Source organism: Nannospalax galili, unplaced genomic scaffold (genome assembly GCF_000622305.1).
Source record: "Nannospalax galili isolate Female #2095 unplaced genomic scaffold, S.galili_v1.0 scaffold788, whole genome shotgun sequence".
Lineage (NCBI taxonomy): Eukaryota > Metazoa > Chordata > Mammalia > Rodentia > Spalacidae > Nannospalax > Nannospalax galili.
This window is the reverse complement of record NW_008359996.1, coordinates 325,012-337,540: the sequence shown is the minus strand read 5'-3', so window position 1 is coordinate 337,540 and position 12,529 is coordinate 325,012. Positions and strand designations below refer to the sequence as shown.

At 49.6% G+C, this 12,529-nt stretch overlaps 1 protein-coding gene across 4 annotated transcripts; it reads left to right on the top strand.

Moving 5' to 3' along the window:
- The first annotated feature begins 494 nt into the window (after positions 1–494).
- Positions 495–7,816, top strand: Tgfb1i1 (transforming growth factor beta 1 induced transcript 1). 4 transcript variants are annotated; one of them, XM_008823781.3, is made up of 11 exons: positions 495–629; positions 1,891–2,006; positions 2,132–2,184; positions 2,299–2,441; positions 2,608–2,695; positions 2,810–2,915; positions 3,029–3,223; positions 6,033–6,206; positions 6,465–6,546; positions 6,800–6,948; positions 7,100–7,816. In XM_008823781.3, exons 1-11 carry the CDS (start codon positions 617–619, stop codon positions 7,364–7,366), a joined length of 1,386 nt encoding a protein of 461 aa, XP_008822003.1. In that variant the 5' UTR covers positions 495–616; the 3' UTR covers positions 7,367–7,816. The 4 variants fall into 4 exon arrangements, with proteins under 4 accessions (XP_008822003.1, XP_029414898.1, XP_017651309.1 ...); XM_017795820.2 differs by having other exon boundaries at positions 602–629; positions 1,876–2,006; XM_029559038.1 differs by lacking the exon at positions 1,891–2,006 and having other exon boundaries at positions 582–629.
- The last annotated feature ends 4,713 nt before the right edge of the window (positions 7,817–12,529 follow it).

The following is a 12,529-nucleotide window of genomic DNA, read 5'->3' as shown; positions in this document are numbered from 1 at the left end:
CTGTTTCCAGGTGGGTCTTGGAGGGAAGTTCCTACCTTAGAGTCTGTGGGTTGCCACCCTGTGTCTGTACTGTAGGAGAGAGTTCTTTGTATGTATGTCTCTTATCTCTAGTTGTCTGTCAGGGTCTCTGAACCTGGGGTCTCATAGAGCCTAAGAACATCACTCCTGTCCCTAATAAAATTCTGCAAGGTACAAGGAAGGCTCTTAGAATGCCCTGGGTGGGAGTGGGACTCTACCTAGGACTCAGGTGTTGGCTTCGGGGGGTGTTTGCTGGGTGCCCTCAATCTGCTTGTATGAGACTCCATAGTCAGGAGCCCTGGAAATTGGTCCACAAAAGCTACTTCTGCTGCCTGGGGCTCCCTGCTGCTGAGGGGAAGGCTGGGGTGTGGCCTCCAACGAGCAGCGTCGGAGCCAGCAGGCTGGGCTGGGTGGGCCCTGGTGCTGTCTTTCTTCAAGCCCCCACGCGGCCCCCCCCCCCAACTGTATCCCCGCGGGTCCCGGCTTCCATACATGGTCAAGGCTCTGCTTCCAACTCCCTGACGTCCCCCTTGTCCCCCGCCCCCACCGGACACGGCCCCCGCCCTGCTAGCCCCGTTCTGTCCGCCCGCGCACCGCCATGGAGGACCTTGGTGAGTAGGACGGGATCCCCGGGGCCCCTAGCCTCTCACTCCTGCGGCATCTGCCCTCTTCCTCGCTCTCGCACTCCCCACATTTCCCTATTGCAGTTTTCTAGCTCCTCTTTCTCCTCTGCCCCTGCTTCCTTCCCGAATCCACGTACCCCTTCCTGCCTCTCCCTTCCTGCTTTTTTTTTTTTTTTTTTTTTTTTGGCTGTAGCTCCTTCCCTTATTCCATGGCTCTCCTCCTTCAATCCCAGCTGGTGTGTCGGACAAGGCAGTGAAGCACCCAGGGGCGCCTGGATTCAGAGGCTCTGGGAAGGGAGGGGTTAAGGGAGCCTTGAATCTGGGGACTAGGAAAATAGATTGGAGAGGAGGGTGTGACAAGTTTGGAAGATGAAAAGGGCCAGCTGGCCAGCACCAGGGTTTCAAGAAAAGAAGAGTTAAGGGCTCCTGAGAATAGCAGAGGTCATGTCCTCAGGGCAAGAGAGAGAATAATAGGCAAGGAGTGCCAAGATGCCAGAGAGAGCGGAAACTGTCTACTCAGATGCTTAGAGAAGTGTAAAGGGATGACTGATAGGTTCAAAGCTCCTGGTCTAGGACCAGGGTAGTTAGGTTGGTTACAGGAAAAAGAAGGATCTAGGCATCTTGTCTTCCCTGTTTCCTGAGTCTGAGCTGGAAGGCTGTGCTTGCCAGGGGAGAAGTTCCAGCACCCCGAAGTAGAGGATGTGCCTCGGTGATGGTACTTGGCACTGGTACGTGGATAAGAAGCTAATCAGACAGCTGGTCCCTGCCAATGCCACTTACCCACAAGGAGCCCATAGGGTGGGATTTCAGCAGGGCTAAGAAGTGGCCAGGCTGGACAGGGCCTGTTTAGATATGGGGAAGAATTAATATGGCAGAGAGAGCATCTAGTCAGGAAGTTGGGTGCCAGGCATACAGCCAATTGAGCAGTTTGGAATAGATCCAAGTTTGGCTTCAGCAAGAGTCAGTTTTGACTACATTAGGAAAGATGGAGAGAGTAAAATGGTCAAGTGGCTGGGTTTGCACTTGATTCCCGAGATGTCAGTGGAGATGTCTGCTCCTAAATATCCCTTGCTACTGTTCTACTTCTCTGCCCTGGTCTGGCCCTATGTTTGTTTCTTGACCCTTAACACTGGCTTCTGCCCTTTTCAAATACTGCCTACCTGGAATCCTTTATCCTTTAACCTTTTAAGGCCCATCTCTGCCCTAACCTTGACCCTCAACCTCTCACCCCGAGGGCCTCTCCCTGCAGATGCCCTGCTCTCTGACCTGGAGACCACCACTTCACACATGTCACGGTCAGGGGCTCCAAAAGAGCGCCCCCCAGAGACACTCACACCTCCCCCACCCTATGGCCACCAGCCACAGGTGAGAAGAGATTATGGGACCTGGGGTAGCCACTAAGGCCACGGTTGGCTTGGGCTAGGGGAATCAGAGTGTGAGTGAGGCAAGGAACATGTCTGTACTTCCATACATATTTCTTCTTTTTGTAGTCAGGATCTGGAGAATCTCCAGGAGCCTCTGGGGACAAGGACCATCTATACAGGTGAGGGGGGCTGGGAATTGGGACATGGGGATGGGAATGGGGAAGCCAATATTGGTTCAGGTGAGGGGGCTTGGATTCCCTACCCTAAACCCAGGTTCCCATCTTGTTCCTCAGCACAGTATGCAAGCCCCGGTCCCCAAAGCCTGTGGCCTCTGTGGCCCCGCCATTCTCCTCTTCCAGTGGTGTCTTGGGCAATGGGCTCTGTGAGCTAGACCGTTTGCTTCAGGAACTTAATGCCACCCAATTCAACATTACAGGTACCAGGGTTACAGAGCCAGTCTTTGATGGGATGGGGCATGGCAAAGCAGGGCAGAGTCTAAGGGACTCAGACCTCTCAGGAGCAATTAAAAGGACATGAAGTCTTCAATGGGAGGGTGGGTTGATCATGGCCCCATGTCCAGTGTTCTTCTCTCATCTCTCCAGATGAAATAATGTCTCAGTTCCCATCCAGCAAGGTGACTGAAGGGGAACAGAAGGAGGAACAATCTGAAGATAAGAACAGACCCACCACGTGAGTTTGACGTAGTTGGCAGGGTTAGGAAAGAGGCAATAGGTCTTGGAGGTCTGAGTTTAGAGGGACTGTTCTGCTGAGAGGTTGAGATTATACAAACTCTGTTCTTCACAGTCCTTCCAGCCCATTTCCTGTCCTCTCAAAGCCTTCAGCCACCTCGGCCACTCTGGAGCTAGATAGACTGATGGCATCACTCTCTGACTTCCGTGTCCAGAACCATGTGAGCCAGGCAGGGTTTGGGCTGGTGTCATGTTGTGGCTCACGAAGAACCCAGTTCGGGTGCTTCAGCTCCACTGTCTTGCTGACTCAGCTTTCCTGTCCTCTTTACTGCAGCTTCCAGCCTCAGGGCCAGCCCAGCCACCAGTGGTGAGCTCCACCAGTGAAGGCTCCCCATCCCCACCAGGACCAGCTAGCAAGGGCAGCCTGGACACCATGCTGGGGCTGCTGCAATCTGACCTCAGCCGCCGTGGTGTTCCCACTCAGGCCAAGGGCCTTTGTGGCTCCTGCAGTAAACCTATTGCTGGTCAAGTAAGTGCAGCCCTGAGAGTGGATACCCACATATATATTATACAATATGTATCTTGATTGTATCCACCCCCCACCTCCTCCCAGGCCCTCCCCATCTTCCTGCCACTCTCATGTCCTCTTTCTCTCTCTCTCTCTCTCTTTCTTGTAGCCCCATCTGGCTTGGTACTTTTTATGTAGACCAGGCTGGCTTTTGAACATACAGAGATCTGCCTGCCTCTGCCTTCTGAGTGCTGGGATTAAAGGCGTGCACCACCACACCCGGCCCTCATATCGTCTTTCTTTAACCCACTGGGTCGTTAGTTCTTCCAGTGTGTGCATGAGTATAGGGACATCCACTGGAGTCTGAACACTACCAAGGGCCACACTCCCTTTCCCAGCAGCCAGCAACTGCCAATAGCTCATTTGCTAAGAGTGGTGCTTCATGAGCCCCTCCCCGATTCATGCTGAAATTTTGACTTGTTTGGGCTTATGCAAGCATCATCCACAGCTGCTGTGAATTCATAAGCACAACAGCCCCATCATGTCTGGAAAACATTGACTCACAGAAGTCCTTCCAACTTCTGGTTCTTACAGTCTTTCTGTCCCTTTTCCATGATGATTCCTGAGCCTTGGGGCAGAGAGGATGTGATATAGATATTCCATTTAGGACTGTGTGCTTCTGTGTACTTTTCCCTTTAATTAGTAACTGTGAAATGGAATTTTTATTTATTTATTTATTTATTTTTTTGTGGTGTTGAGGCCTGAACCCAAGTGCTTACACATGCAAATCCTTTGTCACTGAGGTAAAATCCCTAATTCTTGGATTTTTTTTTTTTTTTTTGAGACAATGTCTTCTGTATCTCAAGCTGGCCTCAAATTCACTATATAATTGAAGATGAACTCAAATTTCTGATGCTCCTGTTTCAACCTCCTGAGTACTGGGATTATAGCATGCCCCACCCCCCTTAGTTTTAATGTGATGCTTGAGGATCAAACCCAGGGCTTTGTGCATGCTAGACAAGCACTTTCCTACCTGAGATATATCCTTACCTCACCCTTGGAATTTCAAGACAAGCTGGCCTTGAACTTGTGATCTTGCTTCTATCTCCCAAGTTCGAGGATTTCCAGCATGTGCCACCATGCCCAGCTGAAGTGGACATTATTATTTATATTTTATGGAGGATTTTTTTGAGACAGTGTCTCACTGTGTAACCCTGGTTAGCCTGGAACCCACTATGCAGACCAGGCTGAACTTGACTCAGAGATCTGCCTGCCTGTGCTTCGTTGAGTGCTAGGATTAAAAGTGTGTGCCACCACAACTGGCATTTTTTTTTCAAATCACTTTATTTATTGAGTTATTGTCTCACTGTAGCCCAGGCTGGCCTTGAACTCATGGCAGTCTTCCTGCTGTCAGCCCCTGAGATTATAGATGTGAGCCACAGTACCCAGCTGTACTTCATGTGTTTTTTGTTTTTTTTTAAAGTTGTGTGTGCATTATGGATTGAACCCATGGCCTTTACAGATGCTAAACACACATCCTACCATTGAGCTAACCCTTATCCCACCATTTATATTTGGATGAGAAGACTGAGGTAGTCACAAGCAATAGGGAAAGAATTCCAGTCTGGTTACCATTTATGGTTCTACTGTTGCCAGACACTGTGCTCGTTCCTTTTCAAACCCCCTCTTTATTTAATCTTCACAAAAGGCCCATTGGCTCTGCCTAGCACCTCTCAAACATCCACAAAAACTGCCTCTTCCCTCTGAGTCAGTTCTGAAAACTCTTGGACTATGGCTTGAGCAGATGTGATAGGCAACAGCTGTAAGCTGACGCAAAGCATCTTGTTAGATTAAGTGCCTGACTCCCATACCAGAATTGCTAATCTCAGCAAAGAAGGGTGGTATGACTTTTGTGGGCTCTAGACATTTTTATCTTCATAGGTGTGGGGTCTCTCCCTTCCCCTGTGGGTCGTTGGCCACCAGTCCATGAGGACAAAGGGAGCAGAAGTGATGAACAGGGTCAGGACGGCCAGTGAGCACTGACAGAAGAAAGCCCTTCTGGGGAGGCAGGTTCGGTGATACAAACAGCTCCAGACTCAGTGAAACAGCTCCGGTTATTCAGTGGGGGTTAGGGAAAATATAGTGTGGAGGCAGTAGCCAATGCTTCAGCTGATAGGTGCTCATTGCATTATTTACATGTGGCAGTAGGCTCCTATCATCTGACTATTGGGCAATGCCTAATTATCATATAGAAAAAACCTGGGGGTAGTTTTTACTCCAGGTAACTATGCCAAAGGTCATGTTTTAAATGAGGCCAAGCATCTGACCGGCAGCACTTTCCAGGTAAGTCAGGCAGGAAGCCCCTGCTGGGAAAGGAGCCAACCTTAACAGCAGGGTTCCCCAACAATAGGTTCCTTCTATTAACAATTATGTCTGTATTGGCGTAAGGGCGAATATGTTACCTGCACTGTGTTGGTTGAGAGGACTGAGAGTCCAAGGCCAGCTTGAGCTACAGTTTGAAGCCAGCCTGGGCAACTTGGCAAGACTCTGTGTCTCAGAAAACAAAACCTTCCTCCAATTTTAAAAGTAATTATAAGCTTTTCATGAACCCCTAGAAGTAGTGTGGACCCTCCACACCTTGCCTCGTGGATGTCGACCTTGGAGGAAGGCTGGAATTTCTAACACAGGCTGCATCACCTTGAACGTTTGATTTTTCATCCCGATTTGTTAGGGTTAAGACTTGAAAAGTGCCATGTATATAAATCTTAGCCTCACTGGCACCAGGCAGATGGAGAACCACTCTGACAGAGAACTCTCTCTCAACTTGCAGGTGGTGACGGCTCTGGGCCAAGCCTGGCACCCTGAGCACTTCCTTTGCAGCGGTTGTTCCAGAACTCTGGGAGGCAGCAGTTTCTTTGAGAAGGATGGGACTCCCTTTTGTCCCGAGTGCTACTTTGAGCGCTTCTCCCCACGATGTGGCTTCTGCAACCAACCCATCCGGCATGTAAGTGTGGTCTCACGCAGGACAGGCCATATCCAGACCTGTTTCTCCAACCCACCTCCACGCCCACCCCACCCCAACCTCTTGGCAAAGTTCAAGCCTCCCGGACCTCTGTTCTCCCTCTTTAAACTCAAATTCTTTGTTAGATCTTCCTCCCATCAGACACATACTTCAGTCCGGTTCGTATTCCCCCATGTTCCAGGAGGGAGCTGGAGGGAAGGGCGGAAGGCCCCAGAGAATGTCCCCTTTCATTTTCTGCAGAAAATGGTTACCGCCTTGGGGACCCACTGGCACCCAGAACATTTCTGCTGCGTTAGCTGCGGAGAGCCCTTTGGAGATGAGGGTGAGAACTGACCCCAAAGCTCCAGGTCCACCGGGCCTAGCTTGCCCCTCCTACCTCTGGAGTTCGTTTCCTTCTGTTCCCTTCTGGCCCTTCCCTCTTCCTCAGTGGGTTCCCAACCTCTCTCCCCCTTTCCTTGTCCCTGACCTTATCCTTCTCACCCTATTCACACACACACTTGGCCCCCTGCTGCGCCACAGTCTTGGCTCTCGTCGCGCACCCGGTTTTTATCCGCCCACTCTCTTCTGCTCCCTAGGTTTCCACGAGCGCGAGGGCCGCCCATACTGCCGCCGGGACTTCCTGCAGCTGTTCGCTCCTCGCTGCCAGGGCTGCCAAGGGCCCATTTTGGATAACTACATCTCGGCACTCAGCGCGCTCTGGCACCCTGACTGCTTCGTCTGCAGGGTGCGTTGAGTGCGGGGTGGGGCTGGAGGGAAGCCTGGGGGCAGGGCTACGAGTCGGGGTGGAACCTTTAGTCGGGTCTGTTCCTCCTGAAGGTGCGGTGGGTTATTTAGTCGGGGTTTGGGCTCAGTGTTTCGTATCCTCCTTCCTCCAGGAATGCCTCGCGCCCTTCTCGGGAGGCAGCTTTTTTGAGCACGAGGGTCGCCCTCTGTGCGAAAACCATTTCCACGCCCAGCGTGGTTCTCTGTGCGCCACGTGTGGGCTCCCAGTGACAGGCCGCTGCGTGTCAGCCCTGGGCCGCCGCTTCCACCCAGATCACTTCACTTGCACCTTCTGCCTGCGCCCACTCACCAAAGGCTCTTTCCAGGAGCGTGCCAGCAAGCCTTACTGCCAGCCTTGCTTCCTGAAGCTTTTCGGCTGACCTCCTGTTGGGTGCATGGACCCGGAAAGCCATGTCTCCAAAGACCCCTCTTGCTGAAAAAGGACCTCCAGATCCCTAGGTCTTGCTCTTTGAGCTAGGGCTGCCTGAAACACCGGAACACGCCCCCGCCCCCTTGGCCTCTGCTGCCCTTCATCGCCCTGGGCCATTGTGATCCCACCCATTGGAGAGACCTGACCCCCCCTCCCCCAGGGTACTCTTTTGCTCTGGTTTGTCAAGCTCAGAAAAGGGCTAACAAGACCTAAAAAACCACAAGTAGAAAGTATCTTTCACTGTGACCAAGGCAGGCCTTTGCTATAGTCACAGCCTTCAAGGAGCCTCCTAAATAGAAGAGGGTCCTTGTAATTCAAACCAGTCAGGCCAGGGTCTCCCTGTTCCCTCACTGTTCTGTACACTTTCTTCTACAAACATAAAAACACATTCCACATCTCAGGGTGCTGTGTCTCTGTGCCAGAGAACCTTGCTTTCTACCATCTTGCCTCTGGCCTGTGACCATTTCTGCATTTCAGATATCAGCTGAAGCCAGGTGTGGTGATGACTGCCTGTAATCCCAACACGAGAGTCTGAGACAGGCTAAACAGCAAATGCAAGGCCAGCCTGGTTGTATGAGACCCTGTCCCAAAAACAAAACAAAACAACCCCCCCCAAAAAAAACAAAAACCAACCAACCAAAAGCAAAACCAAGCAACACCCCTGTCCCCAACAACAACAAACCTAAAATGCAAAGCAATGGCAACAACAGAGCAAAAAATATAGGCCCTGTCTGAAGTTCATGCCTATAATCCTAGCACTAGAAAGGGGAGTTCAACGTCAGCCTAGTGTATATAGTGAGTTCCAGGCCAGCCTGGCCTACTGGGCTACGGTATAAGACCCTGTATTAAAGGAAAAAAAAAAAAAGCTGAGCCCCAGCCAAAAAAGTGCTAGAATCAGGACAAGAACGGAATTTGGGACTTCGCCAGACCTTCCTGCCTCCGCTCCTCTTCCAGCTCCCCGTATAATTGAAACGTGCTTAATTTGCTCTCTCTTGTCCTACTTTGTTTTGGTTCCCTGATTTTATGTGCCCGCTTTAAAGGACTCTCAGAAGTTATGTCAGCAGCAAGGAGTTCCTTTTATCTTTTAGGGGTCACAACACCGGTAAAACAGGCCTTGGTTTCACCACAGAAAAGAATTTCAGGACAAACGAGTATGAAGCAGAATTAGCATTATTAAAAGCTATTTTTAACATAGATCTTAACTGCAAAAGTCAAGAGAAAGGTGCTGGGGAAGGAAATAAGACGCTCCAAAGCATAGGTGTAGGCTTCTCAGAGGCCTGCCAAGCCTGTGTCCTGGTGGTGATTATGTATAGGATTTGGAAGTATTTTGAAATTTATTGCTTAACGAGTTTCTAAGGAATCCTCCACCTCTCTGTATTTCTATTTCCTCTTTTGATAATTGAGATGATTGGGTGACTCTGGAGGTGCCTTGGATGGGCTCACAATTGGATAAGGTAAAATGAGAACCACTAAGGTTGCATAAGGGGTTTCTGATGAGAGTCCTAGAAAATTAATTGTAGGTTGACAGTTGGGAAAAAAGAAAGGCTCCAAGCAAGAGTTAATTGTGTTAGAATTCTTGATCCTTAGTTGGCAAGAGGCATCAACCAGGCTCCTAAGTGAAGCCTCCTTTCTCTTACCACATTTCCCAAATTTCCCTTGTCTTTCTAGCCTGCTTCAGTGGGGCTCCATGTAGAAGTGGGAATTTACGCCCATCCTTTGAGGTTGGCCATTAAAACACGGCTTCCCTCTTACTGGTATTGGCTCACATGCTTGGAAGTTTCATGTAGGCATGGCCCAAGCCTGCCACTTTCTCTCTCCCCCAAACCCAGCCACCTCAAAGGAGGCGAGCTGAGATATTATTCAGTCATTATTTACTTTTCTCTACTGGTTCATCAGTAATTCCCTAAGGCTTTTCCTGACACATTCCTGTGCTGGAAGGTGCTGGGTCCACAAAGATAAGTCACAGCAAGACAGTCACTGCCCCGGGAAACTCCAGAGTGGTGAAGGAGATGGATACTGAGGCAGAGGATGACATTTGGTGTGGCCAGGGCAGTGTCTATGGGAAGCTTCAGAAGATGTTGGAGCTGGAAGATGTGTAGCCCAGACTGGAAGTCAAGAAAGGCTTCCTGGAAGCAGTGACACCTGAGCTAAGTCAGAGCAGAGCATTGTGGGGCCAGGAGCTTTCAAGTTTGGAGAAGTTCAGGCTCCATCTGTGGTCCCAAGTCTCAGGTGTTTTTATGGGCTCCAGAACCTGCATGTTGTAGCCTGAGGTTCCCTAGGAAAGGTCTCTAGGAAATGGCTCCACAGAGGCTCTTTCAGCTCACTAAAGGAGCCAGCGGCTAAGTATAGTGTATGGGCAAGAGAGGAGAGCAGGGCGTCCTCTGCCCTTTTTCCTGCAGACCCGCATATTTTCCCCCCTCGGCTCCCCTCTGGTGTGCCCCAGTTCTGCTATTTCTCTTCCACATATCCTTTCTGGGGAATGCTGTCTACCTCCTGGTGTGCGACTATCTGCCTGTCTTGAGGACGCCCAAGTTGGCTAGCTCCAGTCTTGATTCATTCATTAATTTACCAAATGCTAGTTGAGCACTAACTAGCTGGTCTCTAGGTGAGACACAGTAGGAGAACTAAGCAGCGAAGCTTGATCTCAGAAAAAAGTCCAATGGGGATCCAGATAACAAAAGTAGACAAGTGTAGTAGGTTCTTTTCTGTGGCCGTGATAAAGACACTGAACAAAGCAACTTAGAAGAGTTTATTTTGCTTGTGATTCCAGAGAAGTAAGAGTTCATCATGGCTGGGAGGCATGGTGGCAGGAGATGGTTGCAGCAGAGAGCTGCAGGAGGCTCACAGCAGGCTCCAAGCATAGGAAGCAGAGCATGACTGGAAATCTGGCAAGGTTTAAGAACTCTCCAAGCCCAGCCCAGTGACACACTTCCTCCAGAAAGGCTACACTTTCTAAAACCTCCCCAAACAGCGCCAACAACTGGAGAAAAACGTCCAAATACTTGGAGCCTATGGGGTGCATTCTCATTCCAACCACCCCCACAAGTGACTAGGGTGATGAAGGAACAGAGCCTTCCTCTAGCTGCTACTCCAGGGCATCTCAGTAGGTCCTTCATAACATATATCAATCATTATTGTGATTTGGGGTGCTGGGGACTGAACCCAGGACTTTATGCATTACTATTGAGAATAGGTGTTTGTTTGGTGCTTGTTTATATCTGTTTATAAAGTTGGAATGAAAATGTTTGGAAGCAGGCAACATGCTTGCTTTATGTTCTCTTGAGAGTCTAGAAGTATGTGGCAGGTGCTCAATGAATGTTTGTGAATGAAGTAAGGAGCAAGAAAGGACAGGAGGAAGAGTTAGTGAGTTAGTGACTAAGTTAGTAAGGTGAGAAAGTGACCAGGTAGTCAGAGAACGTTTCTAAGTGGAGACTTGAAAGCTGAAAGAGCCAGCCAGGCAAAGAGCTTGAGAGAAGCATTCAGGTGGAGAAAGCCGCAGGTGCAAAGGTGAGGATAGCTCCTACTGCTCTTGCCAAGAACCTGAGTTTGGTTCCCAGCACCCATGGTGGGTGGCTTAGAACTGCCTGTATCTACAGCTCCAGGGGATCTGATGCCTCTTGCCCCTGAGGGCACCAGCACACATATGCACACATCTGTACCAAGAGACACAAAGACACACACACACCCACACACACACACACACACACACACACACGAGAGAGAGAGAGAGAGAGAGAGAGAGAGAGAGAGAGAGAGAGAGAAGAGAGGAGAGAGGAGAGAGAGAGATAGGAGAGGAGAGAGAGAATTAAAAATAAATCTAAAAAAAAGTCTAGGAAGTGGGCTGGAGAGATAGCTTAGTGGTTAAGAGCACTGGCTGCCCTGGCAGAGGAACAGGGTTCTGTTCCCAACACCCAGATGGTAACTCCAGTTCTAAGGAACCACACACCATCTTCTGGCCTCTATAGGTATTGCATGCAAGGGTGCCCTTAAATACATGTAGGCAAAATACCCCAAAACATTAAAAAAAAAAATGTAGCCAGGCATGGTGGCATAGCTGTTAATCTCAGCACTCAGAAGGCAGAGGCAGGAGATCAAGGCCAGCCTGGTCTACATAGTTCCAGGACAGCTGGGGCTATGGGGAGACCCTATCTCAAAAAAAAAAAAAAAAAAAAAAAAAAAAAAAAAAAAGGCTAGGAAGTAGGAAAGAGCTTGTTATACTGAAAAGCTAGTGTGACTGGAGTAGAGGGAGAGAGAGTTGTGAGAGATCATGTTAAGTTAAACCCGGATGCCACATCATGAAAGGCTCTGTAGGCAACAGTGAGGGCATACATGGTTTAAGTGCCTGTAGCACCACGTATCCTCTGGCACTTGCCCATGGATTTCTCTCAGGCACTTTAACTCATCAGCCTCTGAAGCAGACATGGTGGGTGCCCTGTGTATACTTGGCCCATCTTCAGGGTCACATGCAGTTTCTAGACTCTTTACTGCTTCCTGAGTTTCTTGTCTGAGAATAATTCTTAGGAGGGCCTGTGATCCGTGTATTCAGCAGGCCTGAGGGGTGTATTTGTGTGTGTGTGTGTGTGTGTACACTTCCACCCACTGAGAGACAGGATTGGTGAATCAGTCCTGGCTCATTTATGGTCCGTTTTGAGGCATCCTCTCCATTGTCTCTCAGGTAGTCCTCCTGGGGGCAGGATCCAGTTGCTTGTGGGTGCTATGTCTTAACAGACCCTTTGCTGGCCTTCTCCTCTCATTGCCTTACTTCTCCCTACTTGTTCACAGTCCTTACTGGAATCACCTGTCCAACAAAGTAAGGCTGACCATTCATACCTGTGGGTGGTACATCTGTGGGTTCAACTAGCCTTTGATCACCACATTTGAGGAAAGAAAATTATTTCTCTACTGAACATATTAAAACTTTTTCTGGGGGCTGGAGAGATGGCTCAGCAGTTAAGAACACTGATTGTTCTTGCAGAAGACCTGGGTTCGAATCCCAGCACCCACATGGCAGCTAACGACTGTCCGTAACTCCAGTTTCAGAGGGTCTGACAGCCTCTTCTGTTTTCTGTGCATGACATGGGTGTGCTTACCTACTCGCAGGCAATACATGCAT

What these genes read in the sequence shown, in the direction of transcription:
- Tgfb1i1 (XM_017795820.2), top strand. An exon ending in CACCCAATTCAACATTACAG is followed by an intron (nt 2,442 to 2,607) that starts GTACCAGGGTTA and finishes TCATCTCTCCAG; the next exon opens with ATGAAATAATGTCTCAGTTC. An exon ending in GATAAGAACAGACCCACCAC is followed by an intron (nt 2,696 to 2,809) that starts GTGAGTTTGACG and finishes TGTTCTTCACAG; the next exon opens with TCCTTCCAGCCCATTTCCTG.